Source organism: Scleropages formosus, chromosome 14 (assembly GCF_900964775.1).
Source record: "Scleropages formosus chromosome 14, fSclFor1.1, whole genome shotgun sequence".
Classification (NCBI taxonomy): Eukaryota; Metazoa; Chordata; class Actinopteri; order Osteoglossiformes; family Osteoglossidae; genus Scleropages; species Scleropages formosus.
The window spans coordinates 14,220,133-14,242,217 of NC_041819.1; the positions used below are offsets into that span (position 1 = coordinate 14,220,133).

The 22,085-nt window shown below is 45.3% G+C and overlaps 2 protein-coding genes across 12 annotated transcripts; one reads left to right on the forward strand and one right to left on the reverse strand.

The window, feature by feature from the left end:
- Positions 1–1,063: 1,063 nt before the first annotated feature.
- uimc1 (ubiquitin interaction motif containing 1) lies at positions 1,064–10,557 on the reverse strand. Of its 8 annotated transcripts, none has more exons than XM_018728400.2 (18): positions 10,533–10,557; positions 9,836–10,060; positions 9,568–9,634; positions 8,801–8,925; positions 8,387–8,689; positions 7,620–8,102; positions 6,203–6,251; positions 5,858–5,994; positions 5,041–5,739; positions 4,720–4,772; positions 4,276–4,355; positions 3,622–3,683; positions 3,043–3,319; positions 2,806–2,881; positions 2,580–2,688; positions 2,440–2,491; positions 2,211–2,250; positions 1,064–1,740 (listed from the first exon to the last, which is right to left on the reverse strand). In XM_018728400.2, the coding sequence occupies exons 2-18, from the start codon at positions 9,977–9,979 to the stop codon at positions 1,554–1,556; spliced, it is 2,943 nt and encodes a 980-aa protein (XP_018583916.1). In that variant the 5' UTR covers positions 9,980–10,060; positions 10,533–10,557; the 3' UTR covers positions 1,064–1,553. The 8 variants fall into 8 exon arrangements, with proteins under 8 accessions (XP_018583916.1, XP_018583917.1, XP_018583915.1 ...); XM_018728401.2 differs by lacking the exon at positions 10,533–10,557 and adding an exon at positions 10,424–10,490; XM_018728399.2 differs by lacking the exon at positions 10,533–10,557 and adding an exon at positions 10,184–10,302.
- A 1,903-nt stretch (positions 10,558–12,460) lies between these two features.
- On the forward strand, positions 12,461–17,389 carry znf346 (zinc finger protein 346). Of its 4 annotated transcripts, none has more exons than XM_018728463.1 (7): positions 12,461–12,983; positions 13,600–13,703; positions 14,068–14,163; positions 14,709–14,856; positions 15,206–15,424; positions 15,917–16,016; positions 16,225–16,369. In XM_018728463.1, the coding sequence occupies exons 1-7, from the start codon at positions 12,896–12,898 to the stop codon at positions 16,295–16,297; spliced, it is 828 nt and encodes a 275-aa protein (XP_018583979.1). In that variant the 5' UTR covers positions 12,461–12,895; the 3' UTR covers positions 16,298–16,369. The 4 variants fall into 4 exon arrangements, with proteins under 4 accessions (XP_018583979.1, XP_018583980.1, XP_018583977.1 ...); XM_018728461.2 differs by having other exon boundaries at positions 12,462–12,983; positions 16,287–17,389; XM_018728462.2 differs by lacking the exon at positions 12,461–12,983 and adding an exon at positions 13,283–13,383 and having other exon boundaries at positions 16,287–17,389.
- The last annotated feature ends 4,696 nt before the right edge of the window (positions 17,390–22,085 follow it).

Consider the following 22,085-nt stretch of genomic DNA (forward strand, 5'->3'; position numbering starts at 1 on the left):
GAACTGGTTCTCCTGGGTAAGAAATTACACCAAATTCCTGAAGACCAGGACCAGCTACTCTGTGAATGGGAAACACACTACAAGGACACACATCCACTAAGTCTCATTCACTATTCTGTTTTCCTCTCATACCTCAGTTAGAAAAAAAGCCTATCTGGAGCACTGAACATGAACCACAAAAACTGATTGCTGTACTTTCAAATACTGAAGGGTTAATTAAAAGTAGTAAAACGCAAAACATGGACTTTATGTACCCTAAGTGGATACAAAATTATAAAACAAGCAAATGACAATATGTTTTTTTTTCTGCATGGTTTATGTATCCAGCTCTATGAATGGATACATAGTTTGAAGTTTATATCATAGTTTGTTGGGGTATAAACCTAATGTTTTACATGTTCTTAGACAAAACTGTCAGCTACAAAAGTTCAGTTTTATTATTATTCATATATTAATAGTAATAATGTCAACACTTAATTGTTAGATTGATACTTGTAGTGATAATACAGCTCATATCAAAGTCAACATAAACCAAAAATGTTTTCTAAACATATTTATCTTTGTGATGTGCTCTGTACTTAATTTGGGCAAAAGGGCCAAAGACCACAACACAAGCAGTTCCTTCAGCAGAATGAAGATTCTGAAATTAACCAGAGACAGAACAATGGCAGCAGTTTAAAGGAAAACAAAATAAGTAACAGCAAAACACTCCTAAAGACTAAACCTCCCTCCTATTTCAACAGCACAGACCCGGTGCAGTGGTTCACAATCCTCCTTCAGCTGGTGCGCGCACGCATAGCCTGAAGCCGTTTGTCCCCAGTGGGGTCGCGGCAAGCTGGAGCCCAACCCGGCAGTGCCAAGGAGGGAGGGGACACACCCCAGACGGGACGCCAGTCTGCCGCCAGCCATCCCAAGCAGAACTCAAACCCCAGACCCGCCACATAGCAGGACCCAGTCAAGCCTGCTGTGCCACCGTGGCCTCGCCCACCTGGTATACTATGGGAAAAATATGTGCTACTCTTCCAGCCAAGTAGCAGCCACCTTGAGGTGTATTTGAAAAAGCTTTTTTTTTTTTTTTTTTTTTTTATTAAATTTGATAAACACAGCTTTACTGGCTTCATAAGAAATGAATGAGATTTTACCTTAAACAGTAAAGTACACAATTTTTATACATATACTTCAAATTTTTTAAGAGGAAACATCACTGTAAATATCTGCTTGTGCAGTTTAATGGAAATGCAGTTCCAAATTTTTTTGTCACCACCAACTTTTGGAAATATTATTCTGTGGTAGTTAAATGCACTTTACTGTGGTACTGTACACATCTGTAGTGTCAGGAGAGCAAAAGCTTAATGCTATTTCAAAATAAGGAGTTCAAAAACTTTGAAAAGGTCATGGCAAAAATGTATTGTAGTTTGATGCCTTACAATCTTTTGTAGGAACTTGAATACAGTATCTGTATTTAATAACTTTTCCCCTACATGTAGCAAACAAAACAGTTCCAACAAAGAAAAATGAAGTTTTTAGAAAAAAAAAAATTGAGACAAAGTCTATCATTTGAACTTTTTCCTCCGACCTCTTCTTTGGCTTGGCTTGGCTGTGTATTGGTTCTTGAAGTCGATGAGGCAGTCGGTGATCTCGGAGATTGGAGTGAAGGCCCTGATAGGAGAAGTTCTGACCTGGAAGGCAGTGGTTGGTGCCTCCTCGCTGGCCTCTGATCCGTCAACAGGGCTACAGGAACTGTAATCACACATTTTTACTCCTCAGCAATATCACTCAAAATCATTGCAGGAAACCAGTCTAGAGTCCATCCCTTGCGGCAAAACTCTCACTGTCATGAGTTCTTCATAGTTTACGTTCAAATACTATAAGCGCAGTAAATGAAATTAACTGTAGTGATCAAAATGAAAGTACCCCCTCACACAAGTGCTCATATTTGTTTCAAGCACATGTAATTTGTTTCCCATACTTGCATAAGAAGCCATAAACTCATGAGAGAAACACCTTACAAGAAAAGAAATTTAAATTCAGAATAGGTGCCTTGGTGACACTGAACCTCAGTCAAAGCGAGCAGCTTCCCCATACATGGTCTCCTTTGCTCATTTCAGTTGTCTTGTTGCTGTGTTCTTGGTCACACGCATCTCAAAAACCTTGTGACTTTGTAAAATAGTTAACAAATGTAAATCATAAATGCTCTGTCGAAGTTATACCTGTTTCCTCTTTTCCTCCATCTTGAATCCGATGGTCCAGCTTTTGAAATAAGGAAAATCTTTGATTAAGTAAAGCATTTATATGATGACACATTCAGACCGTTTCCAATTACAATATATAGCATTTAAAAAAATTAACAAATGCATCCAACTCTCCATTATAATAAACAAATGTTGATATCGTTACAGTGAAACTGTAACTTTTGCTCTGTTTAAATGGGAAGCCTACCAGATCCTTTCTGTTCTGACTGATCCAAGGCAACCAAGAGATTTTTTGCACCCTGTGAGAAAGAGCAAAAAATGGAACTTAGCTATGGCAGCCCTACATGAGTATTAGCGGGAGGGCAGAGAGAGGAACAGCGGGTCTACCTTGTTGGCAGCAGATGTTCTGTGACAGAGACAGTCGTCCACGTGTCGCTCGTATTCACTGATGGGGAATGTGCCCCTGCAGATGTAGCACCTCTCTTTCTTCTGTGTCCTACGGAGAAAATGGGCTACTTTCACACTGTGTGACAGCGATCTGCAGCTGCTCATGTCAGATGAGACCAACGACACGCGCTGGAGGTAGAGGCACAGAGAAGGCATACCTACTTACTTGCCAGAAGACGAGGAGGTGGGCTGATTATCATCAAGGACTTCTACCCTTCGACTGCTTCTTCTCTGACTCCTGACTATAGACACCAGAATTATTACCACTATATTTATTATTTTTTCTTCTTTGCAAACTTTTATAAAATAACATTTTTACCCATTTATATAACTGGATATTTAGCTGCAGCAAATTCAGGTAAAGTGCCTTGCACACACAGGACCTCCAGGCCAAGTGTCTCACCCTGGGTGCTGAGCTCCTCCACCAGGGGCAGGTCTTCGGGGGACCCGTCACAGTAGGCGGCGTGCATCTCAATCTGCTCCAAAGGGAAGGCATGCATGCAGATGGGGCACTCCATGACCTCTGGATTGCCGTGCACTTCCTCGGTACCAGTGTCCACATGCTCCTCCTGCTCCTGCTGCTGCTGCAATGTCTGCTCACTGCCAGCCTCCTGAGCTGGCCCGCTCCCCACCTGCTGCTCGTCCAGGAGGTCTGTGCACTCTGGCTCTGCTGCTTTCACCTTCAGGAAAAGGGACAGCAGGAGGAGTAGTGTTTAAGACTATGAGCTTCAAAGCCCTCTCCTTTGGTATTCACAAACATGGCATTTAATGGTGCAGTAAAACACCCCCAGCTAGATAAACAGGTTCAGAATTGGAACTGTGATTAGAAACTATGCACTTCACTATAGAACAGTGGTCATCCAAGACTTTATACTTTTTATTTTACCTGAACCTGCAGTCGTACTCCCTGATGATGTGTATTATACCTTTATGCACCAGTTCAGCTCACTAGACAGCTCTCTGCTTAAAGGGAGACCATTACCTTGCTCTGTTCTGGGCTCTGCACCATCAGCTCCGGTGTGTTTTCGTCACTCAGCTCTGTCTCTGTTTCAGAAGGAAGAAGGTTTTAAGAGCAAACATGACAGCGATCCTGATCCAGTCCCCCTGTGCACACCTAGCAAGCGACTCTTGAGCCAATATGGCAAATAGACCCACCATGAGCTCATAAGAAGCTTGGGCCATTTCACATTGTGAGCCCCTTTCATTGTTTAGGAAGAGGGGTAAAATATTTTAATGTAAACACAAAACAACTCGTATGCCCTAGCAGGGGTGGAAGGCATAAGAAGAAGCACACAAGACAAAGGCATGTAAAATGTAAATTCATAGTATGCATTATGGTATAATTTTATTTTGCTTTAAGAACTCTGTCTCTACTAGTTTGTATGTTATATTATATAATGCACCCAAACTGCCCTGCTGCTGATAGGTAGCACTAATGCCTCACAGCTCCTAGGCTGCGGGTTCATATCTGTGTTCAAATTTGGATCAGTCTGTATGCAGTTTCCATGTTTCTCTTATGATCGTGTGTGTTCCACTCCACAGTCCAAAGGCATACACAGCAGAAGGAAAAGGTAAACCAAGAGCCGCTCCATAGCAGGCCGTGTGGTGAAAAGGAATGCGTTGTAGCCTCTGCTACCTGGACAAAGGTCCTCCTCTTCATCCCGAATCTCTTGAGTCTCTGTTACTGCTGAACCTCTGCATCTGAGGTACCCCTTCCTATACATCGGAGGGGAGGTGTTTACTCATGAGCAACTCCTAATTGGTAACGCATGTTATCTATCATATTTAAATAATAATTTCATAGCTAGTCAGGTCAAAGCAATGTAATTTGGTTACATGGCTTCAGGTCTCCAAATCCCATACCAGCTGGACTCCACCATTACTCTAGAACTCAACATATAAAAAATTCTTGTATGTTAAACACTGTTTCATGGAACTGAACAGCAAAACAAGAAAACTTATCATTAGTTGTGTGTTAGCAGTGGATCAATTGGTGACCAACCACAAATTACACTTAATCCCCTCAAATTCACTCTTTTCAACCCTCAAAAGTGCACTTCTTTTAAATAACTCTTTTTACCTTAGAAGTATGAGATTCTCTGAGAAGTCTGGCTTTCTCACCATTGGGAAATTCTGCATGAACATGAGTAAGATATAAGAAAAATCATTTCTGCAAAGTTTTAACATCTTTTCTGACAGGTGTTAATCTGAGGTAAAATAAACTAAGTTGGTAACTGCACAACATGGCTGCAGGAAAAAGCATTACACCACCAGTTTAAACCAACTGTATATTTACTAAACACAGCGGTTAAGGAACATGTTTTGGAACTCAGAATTGGTATTAAAATTGTTATGTTTGCACGGAGGTCTTACATACACACATACACTTGCGTGCACACACCTCCCGTTTTGACAGCGGAGATGGCACTCTCAGGGCATCGTCGTCTTGTGTCTCTCCCATTTTCTGTTCACTTATCTTGGAGACCTGTGGAGACCCTGTGCTCTCCTGCACTTCCACAACCTCCACAAGCTCTGAAGTCGTCGTGTCTTCATTTTCCTCCTCATCTTCATCCTCCCCATCGTCCTCATCCTCATCCGGTAGCTGCCGCAGGGCACGGAAACGTTTTGGACGACCCCTCCTGCAAGGGGGCACCTCTGCAGGTCCGGGGAGCACAGGGTCTCCCCATGCGGCCTTGCGGAGGAGTCCCCTGCGGGCCTCCTTCAGGCTTTTCTCATACACCTCCAGCTGGGTGAGGATGGCACGTGTGTAGTTGTCTGGGTCCAGGCCACGAGGGCAGAACGGCACACCCCAGTAGTACCGTACCGCACAGCTCCCATGCCCGTCTACAACTGGGGGTGGGTAGACTGTGCCAGTCAGAGCTCTGCCTGAGGGCACAGCAGTGGGCTTCCGCTCGGCTTCCTGTACACTCTTGACTCCCTTGGCAGGCATAGTGCCTTGGGGCCCCATGGATTGTAGGGCATCCTGGGGGAAAACTGGGCTGGTGGGCAGATCCAGATCTGAGGAGCAGCTCACTCCAGTGCCAGCGCTTTGGGACCCCTGACCGCGGATTAAATATGTTTTTAACTTCCTATGGGTGTTCTGTAGCTCAAACAAAGCACAAAAATCTAGAAGCTCAGCAGAGAACCAAGTAACAGTAACTGAACTGATCATTTCTTTCTGCTACCATGATTACTCACAAGAATCTCACATTTCTTACCTTCACCAGAGCTTTTCCCTCCTCTTCGTCATCATCATCATCATCCGACCAGTGCAGCTCCATCTGGGTGCAGAATTCGTCATTTTCATCTGTCAGTGGATGAAATGGCTCCTCCCCAGTATGGCCATGTACATTTGCTGCAGAAATCACAACACTGTAAGAAGTAACTGAGTACAAAGACATACACAAAAATGTGTTGCTGTAAACATACAGAAACTGACATGAACTAAGACCATAAACAAAGCCAAAGACAGACATAAACTAAAAAGCCAGGAGACCCTGTATGTTTGACCCAAAGCAATGTGGTTTTTTTGAGTGCGGTTGGCTTGGTGTTTGCATCCTTACTTCGGTGATGAACTTCCTCGCCCCCCTGGAAGAAACCAGCATGGACCTGCTGAGAGAGACACCGGGAGGACAACACAGTTTACTGCTATCCCAAGTTAAGCCATGTACAACTCATTAGTGACAAGTGCAAATGATAAACCAAGCGTCCCTGAGAAGTCAAACACAGTGCAGGTGCTGCTCCACTCAGGACAGGGTTCAGTTCTGACAACCCTGGCACAAGTTAACTTTGTTGCTACTTGAAAATCCCCTTTTGCTGTACTCTATGAGCAATAATAATACATAAATAACATGCATGAATGCTAAGAACTACAGAGCAGCTTTTTTTCCCCCCCACTAATTTCACACATTATTCATGTTAAACTAATAGTAACATAGAACAATAATAAAGTACAGTATTCGGTATGTTTTCAATTCGTGCCATTATTTTTACTTTCATTTCTAATTCTATTGCATTTTGCCTTTTCTTTTCAGCATCACTAGAATACTCACTCTTTTGCTTTCTAACCATTTTAAACAAAAAGTAACTTGAAGAGAATCACAGACTAAATATTTTGTAAACAAAATGCAGTTGCAGCTGGACACCAAAACACTGACTGAGAGGCAAACAATAAATATGGTTCCTCACTGCAGCACAGCCAGTGTTATTGTACAGCAGATGAAGGGGCCGTCAGATATTACTAACAAATTTTGGGACTCAATAATATAATAAGGTTAATAGCATGCCCATCACGTATCTGGGTGGACCTAAGTCACATATATCGTAACTCCAGGACCACCAGTACAGAATATTATAGTTACAGTACAAGTAGTAATAGTGTGAACACTGGGTGGAGTCAAATCAAGAAGCCAAATTATTTTAACACTAGATCTCGAAGTATCATCTTCTCTTAAACCTCCAAAAATAAGAAAATGTTAGCTTAAAAAAAAAAAACTATCACAAAAAAACATTATCATCAGTTAGCTGGTACTAACGGCAGAGTTTGGCAAATCCAGTCAATACATGAAATGTGGTGAGAAAACTGTAGTGGAATAAAAACAATATGTGAAATGATGAGTTTACTTCAGGCAAATAATTAACTTTAGATCATTTCAAGAATAGAAAATAGGATTAACTAATTAAGCCATCAGACTCCTCAATACTCAGGACTGACATTGGAACTGTTGTCATGTTTTAGTAATTATTGTCTTGTTTTAGTAATTCCTGTAATGTTTAGCACTGCTTGCACAAGTCTTGCGCACGTGCACTTCACGTAGTCTGTGTCACCACCTGTTGTTTTATGTAGCACCGTGGTCTTGAAGGAACGTTGTTTTTGTTTCACTGTGTAGTGTTGTATATGGCTGAGATGACAATAAAGCCTCTCTTGATTCTTCAACTACTGTTATATCTTTGCACAAAGTGAACTGTGCTTCACATTACCTGGCCAGAAGAATTTTTCCCTCCAGGTGTCTGCTCTTTGAGTATCTGTCTCCGACTCAAAGACAGCGTTTTCACGCGAGACAACAGGGACTCAGAGTCATCTATGGTCTCCAGACACAGATATTCCTGTGAAACCCCTTCCGATTCAGACTTGGCCACTTCGTGATCCTTTCTCAAATCCATCCTGGGGAATGTCGGACTCTCTGAGGGACTAGGACTGTCCTGCTGGGATAACGTTGGTGTCTGTGAGCTTTCCAAGCACCCAGATAGCTTCTGAGAGCACAAGATATACCCTGTGGCCTGGCAGTCTTCCACTAGGTCTTGACTCAGCTTTGCAATGCAGATGATAGGTCTGTGGGGAGGGCTTGTCCTCATGGGGCCAAAGATGTTGCCTTCCAACTGTGACTGACAGCTGGAAGCATCCTGAACATCCTGATGTGGGGACTGTGACCTGGGATCTTTTTTCTGGGAAAAACTCTTCTCCTAATATATCACAAAAGAACATAAATCACAACAAGGACAAAGCGATAACATTTCAGAATGAAGAGTCACCCTGTGGCTCACGCAGAGCTTCAATGTATGCAGACTAAAGGGACAACACTATATTTTCCAAGAAAACCCATTAACTTTATCCTGATGGAAAGTTCTGCACACATTAATAAGGAGCTAATGGAAACTAACAAATTGTCATAGTTCATATGGATTTCTGCTGGAAATCCAAAGGATGTCTGTGCTTCATTATATGGAAAATGCCTGAAAGAACTGACCTTCTCAGAGACTGCTGAGGACAAAGAGGAAGCCGCTTGTCCAGCCAGATGCAATTCTGATCTCTGAGTTAGAGCACTGTTTGGCTGTTTCTTTTTACGAGTGCTAACCGTAGTGACACTGTCCCTGTGAGAAGAACACTGGAGAGTCTTGCTTTGGTTGAAACGCAATGACTTCTTCCTGGCAGGAAACACAGAGCTCTCAGGTACTGGGAAGGACTCATGATCAGATGACAGCACTGACCCTGGGCCCATTGTCAAGGCGACCAACTTGGGAACGCGGTTGTCAGGTTGAATCCCATTTGCCTAAAAAAAACACATAATATTTTTTTTATTACCAGCAGAAAAAAAAATCAGATTAGGAGGCGCCAACAGAATATAAAGAGTTTGTTAGTGCCGGAAAAATGCCAAAATTACGTGGAGACTTTCAGCAATGGCTATCTTTATGGCTTCGTCTTCCTGCTGTTGCTGCATTGCGGTGTTTTTTGCCTCCTCTTCACTCAGCTTCATGGCCAAGTTAAACATCTCCTCTTCTGTCATCTCTGTTACTCCAAAAAAAAACAAAAAATAAAAAAAATAAAGTTCAGCCTTAAAAGTTCTTTAAAAGTGCACAGTAAACACTGTTTATTTTGATGAATATTCACAGAGCATAGGCAAGAATCTGACCAGTAGGAAGCATAGTGGTTCGAGGGAATCAGAAGGACCCAGGTTAACCACACCTGCGTTAGTACCTCGGTAAATACATTTCAATTCATTTATGTAGCTGATGCTTAACCCATTGATTAATACAGCAGAATAATATTATCGTATCAGTTTAGGGCAAATACCTTGATCAAGGGTACTACAGCTGGAGGTGGAATTCAAACCTGGGTCCTTGAGATCTAGGAGGTAGCTCTAACAACTATGCCTCCTGTTGCCTCAAAATAGTTGTATTAGCTTTGTGTAAAAATCTAACCAAGTTGTATTGCAGAAGTTGTTATATAAATGAATAATAATAAATATAATAACAATATTAAGAATTAAAAAAGAATGCACTGCTGAATTTTTTGTGAAGTTCCTGCATTTCTCTGCCTGCCTGCCTGCCTGCCTACACACACACACACACACACACACACACACACACACACACACACACACACACACACTCTCTCTCTCACTCTCTCACTCACTCTCTGACTACGTACCTGGTCCCTGGGCTCTATAGTCCCTGTCCAGCATCCCAGGCTTCCTGTCCCTGGACTTCTCTTCTTCCTGCAACAAACAGAGGGGCTAGTGGTGACAGAGGTCCCGCGCCTCACCTGGACACGTGACATGGACACACGTGACAGCACCCCAGCATCACATGGATGGAGCACGGAATGCAAATGTCTAGAAGAATAGGTTGCAAAAATGGAGAGGCATGATGATCGAAACATCCCTTTGCCCTCCAGCGGGTAGGTGGGCCGATGTTACCTCCTCTTCGCTGTCGCCAATGAACACCGTCTGATCCTCCGCATCATCAGCATCATCATCATCATCATGCCGTCGCTTCTGAGGAACATCCCTCTCATCCTCTTCTTCTCTCCCTTTCGGACGGGCTCGCTTCTTCCGCGGCATAACGGGTGTTAACTAGCTACATGCGGCGACTGGTTAACTGTCCAGGAAGGCAACTAAGCTGCATCGTAAACAACAAGGTCCCTGCAAAAGAAGCACAAGAAGTGAAGTTGAAATTCAAATTGTTCCGCTGAGCACATGATGATGATAATCGTATTGTGTTTGTGGCGAGAGACGCCGCAGCTCGGCGACGTCGTGAAGGTCTACTTTATCTGAGACTTCATTTGCACTTCATCGCTTCATTGTCTCAGGCAGAACAAAAGTTGGAACGGAGTTCGAAAAACAGACATGAGCCCCAAACCCGGAAGTACAACGGAAGTGGTCCGGTCACGTGACGAAGCGGTGGCTGCCGGGGAATTGTGTGCTCTTGAGTGGTGCGGAAATGATCAAGAAACGCTTGTTGTGTGCTTTAACAACGATAAAAAACACAAAGTTGGTCCTCCTCACCGCGCATCGTCAACACGTTATTAACTGGGGAAGCAGATCTCAGCGCCCCTCCAGTTTCCTCACCGAAGGATGAAATTGAACACATTCATATTTATCCATTCATACATACGCTATCAAGAGGGGGTGCGGTGGCGCAGTGGGTTGGTCCTGGTCATGCTCTTCGGTGGGTCTGGGGTTTGAGTCCCGCTTGGGGTGCCTTACGACAGAATGACCTCCCGTCCTGGGTGTGTCTCCTCCGGCCTTACGCCCTGTGTGCCGGGTTAGGCTCCGGTTCCCCATGTCCCGTATGGGGCGAGTAGTTCGGACGGTACATACGCTATCAAAAAGCAACTGTCCAATGTAGGGTCACCATGGTACGGAGTCTATCCCTTAAGCATAGGGCATGAGTGTGGGAATAAACATGATGCAAAACACTGAAGGTGGCTGTAGGAGATGAAGAAGGGTTATAACAAGCACTGTACCTATTGTCACACGGCGTCAAAGGAGGATCAGTGAAATAACTTTAATCTTACCTGCCAGGCAGATCTTACCAGGCTGTTTGTTGTGGCTCCTTCTGTACCTTTCGCTCTTTCTCAGCAGGCGTTCCACAGGGCCCAATACTCGGCACCTTACTCTTCTCCATCTATACCTTAGCTCAGCCATTGCCTGTCACAGCTTCTCCGATTAATACTATTCAGACAATACACACATTTTCTGAACCGCTTGTCCCATTCGGGGTTGCGGGGAACCGGAGCCTACCTGGCAACACAGGGCGTAAGGCCGGAGGGGACACACCCAGGACGGGACACCAGTCCGTCGCAAGGCACCCCAAGCGGGACTCGAACCCCAGACCCACCGGAGAGCAGGACCCAGTCCAACCCACTGCAGCACCGCGCCCCCCTCAGACAATACATACCTCTTCAAATCATTTCCCCAGAATGACACAGATCAGTCCTTGTCCGCTACAGCATTTCTTCCAGCCATCTCCAGCTGCATAACTGATCACCATCTACAATTTAAACTCTCTAAGACTGAAATCCTTCATCAACCAGGAGGTCTTTCCTCCTGTCAGGAGCACTTTCTCACTGGACAAATCACTTATTCACACTGGTAGTCCAAATCCCAGGAGTAACAGCTGACTCAAGTCTCTGCTTCTCTTGGCCTATTGCAGCCTTAACCCCACCTTGCACACACTTCCCCTTTAACATCTGCACAATCTGCAAGTACCACACACCTCAGGCACTAAGGTCACTGTCGAAGTGACTGAAAATTATCTCCACAATCTATTGATGCTGACTGTTAACTGATATATTCCATAAAGATGAAGAACTTTCATCAACTTGTTCTTGATCACCAACACTCACAAAGACCAGACACTAGATGTAAACACTTGGACCACTCCAGTCCTTCATCCCTACTGTTCAGGTGTGTTTTACTGCCAACTTACAACTGGACACTTAAACACAGGTGACATTTGCTCTGCAACTAATTTTGAAAATGTACAAGCAAAAAAAAAAAAGAATTTAAATATATTAATAAATAAAAGATGATCATATCATTGAAAATTCATAACATGACAACCCAGTGTATTTACTATTTAAATGTCATTCCAATAGGCAGCTACTAGGTCCACCCATCCATCCATCGTCAACAACCGCCTATCCCGAGCGAGGTTGCAGCAAGCCGAGGCCTTGTCCCGCAGTGCAGGGCGCAGGGCCAAGGGGGACAGACACCCAGGGTGGGAGACCAGTCCATCGCAGGGCACCCAAAGCAGGGCTCGAACCCCTGACTGGCCACACACAGCGGGCACCGGCCAAACCCACCGCGCTCCCAAAGTTGACCAATTTGATTATCAAACAAGCAAGCTGTGATTTATCTGTCTGCTGTGGAATCAGAGTTGTATGTCGCTTTGAAGAAAACTGGAAACATGCAAAAGAAAATGTTAGCTTGTTTATAACTGACTGCTTTGTCCAGGTAAGTTTATATACTAAGTTACTTTACGTGGCCAGAGGCAACGCGAGTAAAAGTGGTGTTTTTTTTTTTTTTTTTCTTCCCAGTTTCCTACGTCGGCACCCTGCGTGCACACTGCGCATGCGCATTATGTACTTGTTCTTCTTAAATCCACGTGAGCCAGCAGTAGTGCTTCATATTCACAAATCAAGATATCATAGTCTGGGTCTAACATTATTTTCCTACTTAATCTTTAAGTTCTCTTCTACTGTCCAAAAGTTCCACCACTAAGATTACGCTATATAAAGACATCCCCACATTCGCAATCTATTTTTTATTTTTTCCTTGTTTCTCTGTGTATTCCCATTTTTTTAAACCATTTTTTGTTATGCCTTCTCTGCTCATTTCCGTGTTTGTGTTTGATTCTTTTGACGTGTTGCAATTTTGTTCAACGTGTATTGGTAATGTAGGCTACATATTTTTCAGAAAGGCATTTTTTTTTCTTCCAACATCGTGGACGACGCTACGTAGCATTCTGTGCGCATGCGCCCTGCAGCTCATCCTGTTGTAAACATGGCGGACGGAGACCAGAATGGGGAGTTTTTATACGCGCCGTCGGGGGCGGCGCAGGGTAAGACTCGTAGACTGCCGTTCGCTCCTGTGCGCGACGTGCTCACACATCGCTGCTTTAGGAAACATGCATTTTCATCGCCTGCGGGGGCCGTTCGCTCCGTTGCGCAGCCGTACCTAATCTTGACTCGTCGAAAGCGGGGCAGCTCTGACTGCAGCTGAACCAACTGTGAAGGTACAGGGTGAGGATGAGAGCCGCGGCGCGTGGTCTCCGCGAACGTGTCGTCCAAGGTCGATCGCGCCGCCCGCGCGTGCAGCAAGTTCCGGCGCTGTAATCCACGCGCTGTCGCTCGCGTCCGCGGCGTTTCATGTTCCCAAGCGGGAAGCGCTGCTGTACACAGAGAAAGATGCTGTTGATGTGTCGTCCGAAATGTGGAGTTTAATTCTTCATCACAGAGAAGGTACAGGTCTGAGCTGTCAGACAGATCATGTTACTGACATAACATAACATAACATTCACCCGCTGTTTTAAATCAGCACTTTGCTTGTGTGTGGTTAGCATTTTTCTTGGAAAAATGAATGCGTTACACAGTTGAAATTTTCTGAATTGCGTCCTTGAATTTTGCGCCAGAGGACGGCCACTTATGCTTTTGTATTTTCCACTTGATGTTTTTTAGTGAACAAGATGATCAGAGAGCACAGCGAGCTCTTCTCCGACTCGCAGTGCAGGGTGTGCAGCGCTGTGCTCATCTCCGAGTCGCAGAAACTCGCGCACTACCAGGTCAGTCATCCGGGTCACTGTGTGTCCTGTGCTGGCCAATCAATGCGGGGTAGCGGTGGTCCGGAGCCTATCTCAAAGGTATAGCGCACTAGGCGTATGCTCTGCACAGGATTCCGGTTCATCGCAGGGCAATCTCGCACACGTTAAAGACGATGTGGCGATGGTCAGGGCACTTGGAGGAAACTCGAGAACTCCAAACGAACACCGCACACTGAGCTGAAGTCGCACCTTACAGCCTAGGAGCTGTGTGGCACCATCACGCTGCCTTGCGATTACATTCTGTACTGTCTCTTTTAGAACATGTGATATTATATTCCCTGTTGGCATTTCGTGTTCTTTATGAATAAACTGTTATCCATTTCAGAGCAAGAAACACGCCAACAAAGTACGTCGGTACATGAGCATCCGTAGTGACGACGAGCTTTCTGCAAAAAGGTTGAAGACCTCCACCGATGACACTGTGAGTATGAAACGTTCCTGTCTTGCGCCGTTCGGGTGGCACAGACTTGACCAGACTCTTGGACCTGGTTTCTCACACTTTTACCCTGCCTTCCTCTGGAAAAGGCCAGTAGGCCTTTAATGCTTTAGTGTTTTATATCTAAAGTATAATGCTGCCTGGTTAAAATACCCTATGGGGGCAGCAGGTGGCGTCGTGGTTGAGCCCGCCACCTTTAGACTCAAAGGACCTAAGTGTGAATCCCACATCCTGTGTTGCTCTCTTGATCAAGGTACTTACCCTGAACTGATGCAGTAAAAATTACCGTGCTGCATAAATGGGTAAATGTAAGTATCCTATCATTCACTTGCTTTGGGGAGAGGTATCAGCTCAAAGAATAAATATAGTGTGAGGTGATGTGATGTAAAAACCTGGCTGTGTCAATACAGAAATGGAAAACCAGACTCTGTATCACAAGCGGCCCCGGATAAGTGCTCAGAATGTTCTAGGCGAGCGGACAAATTTGTATGTTGTTAACACGTTGCTCTCCGTTTCTGCCCGTTGTTCAGAGCCACAGCAACGGAGAGGTGGACCGCTACAAAGCTTGCTCTGTGTGCAACATGACTTTCAAGACCCGAGTGGTTGCCGAGTCCCACTACCAAGGCAAGGTGCACGCCAAAAACCTGAAGCTCAAGACATGTGGCTTCCAGAACCCAGGTGAGACAGGTTTGCCTTTTACAGTTGCAGCAGGTAGCGCAGTGCTTAAGAGTTTTGCCTTGCACTTCAAAGGCTCACATTCAAATCCCTTCTGTTGTAGTACCCATGATCAGGGTGTTTAACCTGAAGTGAGAAGTAAAAATTGCTCCACAGATGGCTTTGACAGTAAATGCTGATTATGACTGAGAACATGCAGCACTTCGTACCTTTTGCAGAAGGTTTTACATTTACATTTCTCTCCTTTTAGTCAATTTTTTTAACATACCAATAAAACCCTATATTTCCTCAGTCGCTGTAAGATGCCTGAACAGGTAAGGCTCGACGTTTCTGTCTTTGGCTTCCTCGTCAGCCTTAACGCTAGCGAAGGGTCAAGCTAAGAAGAAGGCTGACGGACAGGCGACGGCCCCCCAGGGTCCGGCGGAGGGTGATCCCAACCGCTTTTGCGCCATTTGCCATGCTTCCTTCAACAACCCCCTCATGGCCAAGCAGCATTATGCTGGCAAGAAGCATAAGAAGCAGCTGACCAAGATGAAGCTGATGGAGACGTACGGGCCGGCCAGTGTGCCAGGTGAGCATTCGGGGGTAGGGTTGGATTAGACAGGGTAAGTGGCCGGTGGCTTAAAGTGGCCAGTGTGTGTGTGTGTGTGTGTGTGTGTGTGTGTGTGTGTGTGTGTGTGTGTGCGTGCATGCGCACAGTTGCCCTGTGATGGACTGGTGTCTCATTCAGGATATACCATATCTTACACCCTGTGCTTCCAGGGTAAACTGTGGTCCACTGTGACCCTGCACTGAACAGGAAGTTATCAGTAATTGAGGGGTATATACATGTTTTTATTTAATAAATTTCAGTTCGCCTTCACTGTTTTGACAAAAAAATAATAATGTTGCTTTTGCTAGAACACCAAGGGTCGTTATTTTGACCAGGCAAAATTTTTCTTTTACTGTAAAACAAAAGCCCTCAGTGCCCTATTGATTCCTGTAGAACATTAATACTGGCTTACGCTGTTCTTGTGGATGACCTTTCCGTTCAGTATATTCCAACCTGTGACTCTGCTCTCAGCCTCTACGGTCAAGGGGTATCCATGCACGGTGTGCAACATAGAGCTCAACTCTGTGGAGCAGTACCAGGCCCACATCACCGGCTCCAAACACAGGAACCAGTACGTCCTCCGTCTCTAGCCAGGGCACACCCATGAAACAGCTTTTTGGTTTTGCTTTGGGGTCAAGCGGCCAGTTCCATTATGGGGAGGGAGTAACATGCTCACAGTGATTTACTACAGCTCGCACACGGGTATTTAAATCCAGCACTCCACTGAAACAGTTCCACTGCTGTTATGGTTGCTAAATGTTGTTTTGCTTTAATAATAGGTATGCTGAGGTGGTTTTAACTTTGATTCTTACGGCGCATTTCCTCCTGACCGCAATCCCAGTATGCGGTTGAAGCAGGAGAGTGGTCCTCTGGCCAGTCCTGCACAGCTCAGCGAACACTGCCCTCCAGACCAGCAGGTGGCGCCAGAGGACTGGAGAAACTGCAGCGCGGGACTACGAGAAACTAGAGAGTAACCCAAAAAAAGGGGCAGCGGATGTTCCTTGGGGTGTGTTACTTTAGTGCAGGTCGTCAGAGGACTCTTCCATGGATTCGGAACATGCCCAAGTAGTCTCACCTGTGAGCCTGTGAGCATTCTCTGTCTGCTGTGTGTGGCTGTGTGTGTATATTCACACATTGTGGGTGTGTGTGTATATGTACACTTGCGCAAAACTAATAGAGAAACAGATATTTTCCCCTTTCCAAGGAAACGGACGAAGATGTGAAGTCAAAATCCACTTGGCAATATGTATGTAACAGAGCTTACTAAACACGACACATGTAGTAAGTTCTAAATAGTGCTGCTCATAACCGATCCGTTCTGTTTAATAACAAAGTTCTTATTTTTAAATTATTGTGTGCGGCATTGAAGCAATCATTGAAGTGTTTGCTTGAAGATGCTCAATACGTGTGGGTGTCCTAGAGTAAAGATGAATTGTCTTTCTCTGTCTTTTTTTATTTTTTTTTTTTAAACATACCGATGAAACCCTGTTTTTGCTTGAATTTGTCAGTATGGAGCTCATTCTGTGTTCACTGATTTGCTGTAGCAAGACTTATAAGATCATTATTGGATAGCCTGATGCTGTTATCTGACATTTTCATTTGTTTCAACATCTTGCTGCTTTTGAGTGACACTGTTGCATTAGTGTAGAGTATCAGATGTGCTCAGTGTTCCTTTACATTTCCTCCGATATCAGTTTTTTTTATACTCGCATATGGTTGGTACTAATGTGAAGGAGATGTTTTTATCTGCAGTTTACTTAATAGATCTGTAAATTTTTACTGAAGGTCTCCTAACTTGTAGTGAGAAATTTGGTCATTGGAGGTCCCGTGTGATTGGTTACGTGGGTGAACGCGTACAGGAGCACTGAACTGTTTTAATTTACCCCCGACTCTCATGTTTTCCCATTTTGTGTGTCTGCTTTTCGTCTTTGAATGTGCAATGTGTTTTCCTCACATTCAATAAAGTTTTTTTTTTTTGTTGTTGTTTTTTTTTTGTTTTTTTTTGTTTTTTTTTGTTTTAAGTCTTTTAACTATGCTGAAGAGTTGTTCAGTGGGGTTTTTTCGAGCTTTAGGTGCTGTTTTAAATATTATTCATCAGATTTATAAATATCATCGATAGAGCTTTCGCTAGTGAACCTGAGCTGTACTTCACTTTGGAGAGAAGAGTCAGCTAAATGAATAAATGTAAATGAACACAAGCTGTGAAAATAAAGTAATGAATTCTTTTTAATTTACTTTGGCTTCTTAAGCATATGGTAGCTGCTTTGGTTCCCCCCCCCTTTAAACTCCCTCTAGTCCACCTTAATCCAAATATTCTCAAAATAGCATCCCTGGAGTTAGCAGTTTCTGAGTTGTGGGGGGAGTGCTACAGGGCTGATTTCCATGGCGATGTTGCAATGTCATGATGTCTTCACATGCCAAGGCTGTGGGCTCCTACATGTTAGCTATGTACAGTAGTTTTGTGTGTGTGAGTGATAAATTTGGAATGTTAAAGCTCCAGTACAGCTATATTAATCAAGCATGACTTCACAACGCATGTTTGAAAACATGATGTAAATAGGAAACACGTAAGAGTGTTTCTATTCTAAGCCTCGGTGTTGTACTGGATCAGATTTATTTTATATGGAATATATGCCTAGAGGAATATATGCCTTGAGAAACTTTTCTCTCATTTAATCTACATGAATACGGAGGGCACCATGGTGGTGCAAGAGGTAGTGCAGGTGCCACACCTCTTGTGCTGTGGGTTTGAGCTCAGTCTTGCGTGGAGTTTGTATATTCTCTCTCTGTTCGGGTGGGCTTCCCCCAGGTACTCTGGCTTCCTCCTACCGTCCAAAGATGTGTGTTTCGGGTGATTTGGTGACTGAACTGCCCTTTGTGTGTGTGTGTGATTACCCTGTGATGGCCTGGAGTAAACTCTAGGGTGTAACCTGCCTTGTGCCCTATACTCCCAGGATAGGCTCTGGAGCACCGTGACTCTGCATTACACGAGAGGTTGTTGATAACGGATGGGGGGGGGGGGAGGGGACACTGAACACACAACAGTCTGTAGCAGACTCTGAGATGCAGCCTCTGGATCCTGTAGCGCTCGTCTCCCACCAGTGCGATGCGGCGCTCCGACCTGCAGGGGGCGCGCTTGCTCCAGAATGTCAATTTGTAGCGCGGCGAGAGGTTGCGCGTTTTTACCTCGTACTGCCTGCTAACTGCGCGCTGAACTTTCCAACGCACCTCCAAACACCGATAACGTCTGCGCGTATCATTAATATTGCGACAAACAGGGTAATTAAACCTTGGGGACACGTTAACAAGTTTATTACAAAGGAGGCAACGCTGCACTTTGAACATGTTACATACTGTGTCAGCACAGGATGCCCCGATGCGCGCTCCTCCACATTCCTACATTTATGAAGTTGTTACTGCGTCTCCGGCCGGATTTTACTGCCCACTTTAGTTTAGATATGAACAGCAAAGGACATCATGTGCAGGATTTTTGTTTTCTTTTTCTTTTTTTTTTCCCCCTCTCCATGAAGACACTCACTCATTCACAATTTACAGTATAATTTACCCAAACGCAGGAGTGAGAAGTTCCACGTGTTGGCAAGAATACAGGTCCCATTCATAAAACTGGGGCCACACTGGTGGTGACGTATTTACTCTCTCTCTGTGTGTGTGTGTGTGTGTGTGTGTGTGTGTGTGTGTGTGTGTGTGTGTGTGTGTGTGGGGTCCTTTTCCTGTGCACTATACCCTCTGGGGGGCGCTATGCGCGATCACAGGAGTGTAGCCTTTTAGAATGGGTTCCTGCCTGGGTAAGAGGTGCATTTACCTCATTTACCACTGTCCTCAGATATCATGCTGCATTACTGTTGTCTGTTGACGGTCTGATAAAAAGAAAGCCATGCTTTTATTCAGAAGGGTGAAACTCCCAACTGAAATGTCTTGGGTGTTTCTTATGGGCACACAGCCACACATGTCTTTGTCTCTGTTTATTATAGAATCTTATTATTGTTTTAATAACTGCTATGAAATAAGATCCCCTGGTCCCTCAGAACTGCTGAATCCCTCCCAGAAGGGTTTTAAAACTAATCTCTTTTGGACACATTTCCCTCCCAGGCTCCCCCATAAGTTAGTCATTCAGCACCTGCTGCTCTATATCCACCTATTTTCCTGTTCATATGTCACTTGTGCAGGAAGTTACTGGAATTTGTGCGCCGTGACAACAATACTATCCAATAAGTTCCATCTGTGTGTATCTAAGCACTCTGTTGTTGATGCGCTTCTGTTTACTCTGAGCTATGCGGGGAATCACTGTGGGGAAAAGCCCCTGCTAAAGGCATAAATGAAGATCCGTCACTATGAAATCTCTATCGGGGGTTACCGGAGCAAGGAGCAAGTACCTCGATCACGCCGGGTACTGCAGCAGGAGGTGGGAGTCGAACCAGTGTTCGAAGGTGGCGAAATAACCCCAATGGTACCTGATACCCCCATTTGTACAGGTGATACACAGCTCACTGCAGCTTCACATCGCTCCTGTGCTGAATACACATCAAGATCAGCCACTAAATGATCAATTAAGGTGCGTATGCGTGCGTGCGCGCGTATGTGTGTGTGTGTGTGTGTGCCTCAATTGTGTTCCCTGTCTCCGGCTCCCCATGGGCTCTTGCCAGCTGTTATTTTGCGTCTGTGTCTCGGCGGCGGGCGCCTCGGGCAACCCTGCTGGAAAGCATCCCCAGCCAGGCCCATCCATGTGTGAAGATAAGAATCTGGGACCAGAAGAGTGGGACCCGGGGAGGGGGGGGGGGGGGGGGGTCAGGCTGTGTGTGTGTGTGTGAGACTGTGTGTGAGGGTGGGAGACAGAGAGACAGAGTCACCATGGGAGTGAGGTCCAGTCCAGATAAGGGCCATATGGAAGATTCTGGATCACATCATTATTAGAGGAAATAAGGGTAAAAAATACACCCCGTGGGTGTTACCCTCCACCCGGGCAGTTGGTGCCTCTGGGGAGCATCCAAGGCCTCCTCTGAATGAATCTTGCTGTCGCAGCACTTGTGGCCTTCGCTGTATCAACGCAACATAATTGCACGTTTCAGAGCTGCTTTCATGTTGAACTAAAATTAATGTGTCTAAACATATATTTTACAGTGAAAAACCCCCGACTTTGGTTTCTCGCGTTTATTTTCGGTGGCAGAGGGCCATGGAGCCGCTGCTCGCCCGCTTTCAGGGGCGATTGTAAATAGGACCATTGAGGGGATGTGTGTTTTGTGTGTGTGTGTGTGTGTTTTGTGTGTGTGTGTGTGTGTGTGTGTGTTTTGCCTGGCTTTGGTTATCACTGCCTCCGTTGCTCAATGCTCTCCTTGGAGGACGGGGCCAAACTCCCGCGCGTCGTCCTGTTACGTGTCCCCCCGTCGTATCGCCGTCGGTGCTAGCGCGTCCTCGCACACACATAAATCATGTGCTGGAAACAAGTGCTACTTGTGTGTGTGTGTGTGTGTGTGTGTGACGTCTGTGTGCGTGTGTGTCTCCCAAACGCTTGCTGTATTTTTACAGCTGGTACTCTTCTCGAGAGTTCAGCCACAGGCCCCTCCTGCGACTTGAACTTACCACCTTCCATTCACAAATACGCTTCCTTTATGTACTACCTCACTTGCCCTTGTTCAGTTCCCTAGTGAGGATGAACTGTACTATAGAGCTCCACCAGTGTGAACCAGCAGGGGGTGCAGTGTTTAAGGAGCTACACGAAAGTGGGTGTTTCCTTAAGTGTAACTTTCACATTTTGGTTCCTGCAGCTTATTATTAATAATAATAATAATGAAGAAGAACTTTGTTAAGACAACATTATTGTACTCTTACTTTGGCACTAAATATGAACCATCTCACTTACATTACATTTTGGGGTAAATACCTTGCTTAAGGGTACTATAGTCAGAAATGGGTATCAAACCCGTGACCTTTGGATCCAAAGGCAGCAGCTCCAGCCACTACACTACCAGCTCTCCCTACCTCACTTAAAGACAGTACAGTGGTAGAGAGAGCGGTGTTCAGGCCAATAAACTTCAGGTTTCAAGGGAACATTCCTAACTACCGCATGGTCTACTGCCCTCTAGAAGAGTCTCGGTTGCGTTGTCGGGTGGGCGGAGCCAGGGATGCCAATCGAGAAGTGCTGTTATGGGAAAGAGGGAAGAGGGACGAGTTCCCCACAGGTCGTCAATCAGTCTTGGACAGGGCCCGCAAGGATGAGGCAAAGGGGGGGCCTTATTTTTACCTTCTGTGTGTGTGTGTGTGTGTGTGTCTGTGTGTGTGTGTGTGTGTGTGTGTGTGTGTATACAGGCAGGATGTCAGGGGCGGGAGTGCCGGGTGGCAGTGTTTACCAAACAGACGCCGCTCTCGAAATGTGGATGCGCTGCTGGGAAGGGTAGGCATCTGCGTGCCAAGGCGGGGTCCGGTTTGGGGGCTCCGTTCGCAGTTGGTCCACGGCGGGGTGGGTTAGGGTTCCGGTTATTCTGTGCCGGCTCAGGCATCCGGGGCTCAGCGGCTCGTCCCGGAGAGGAAAAAACAACAGAAAAAGGCTAAACGACAAATGGGAAAGACAGGTGCCAGAAGGCAGGAAGTGAGATGCGTCCAGAATGTTCACATGCTGTTTGGA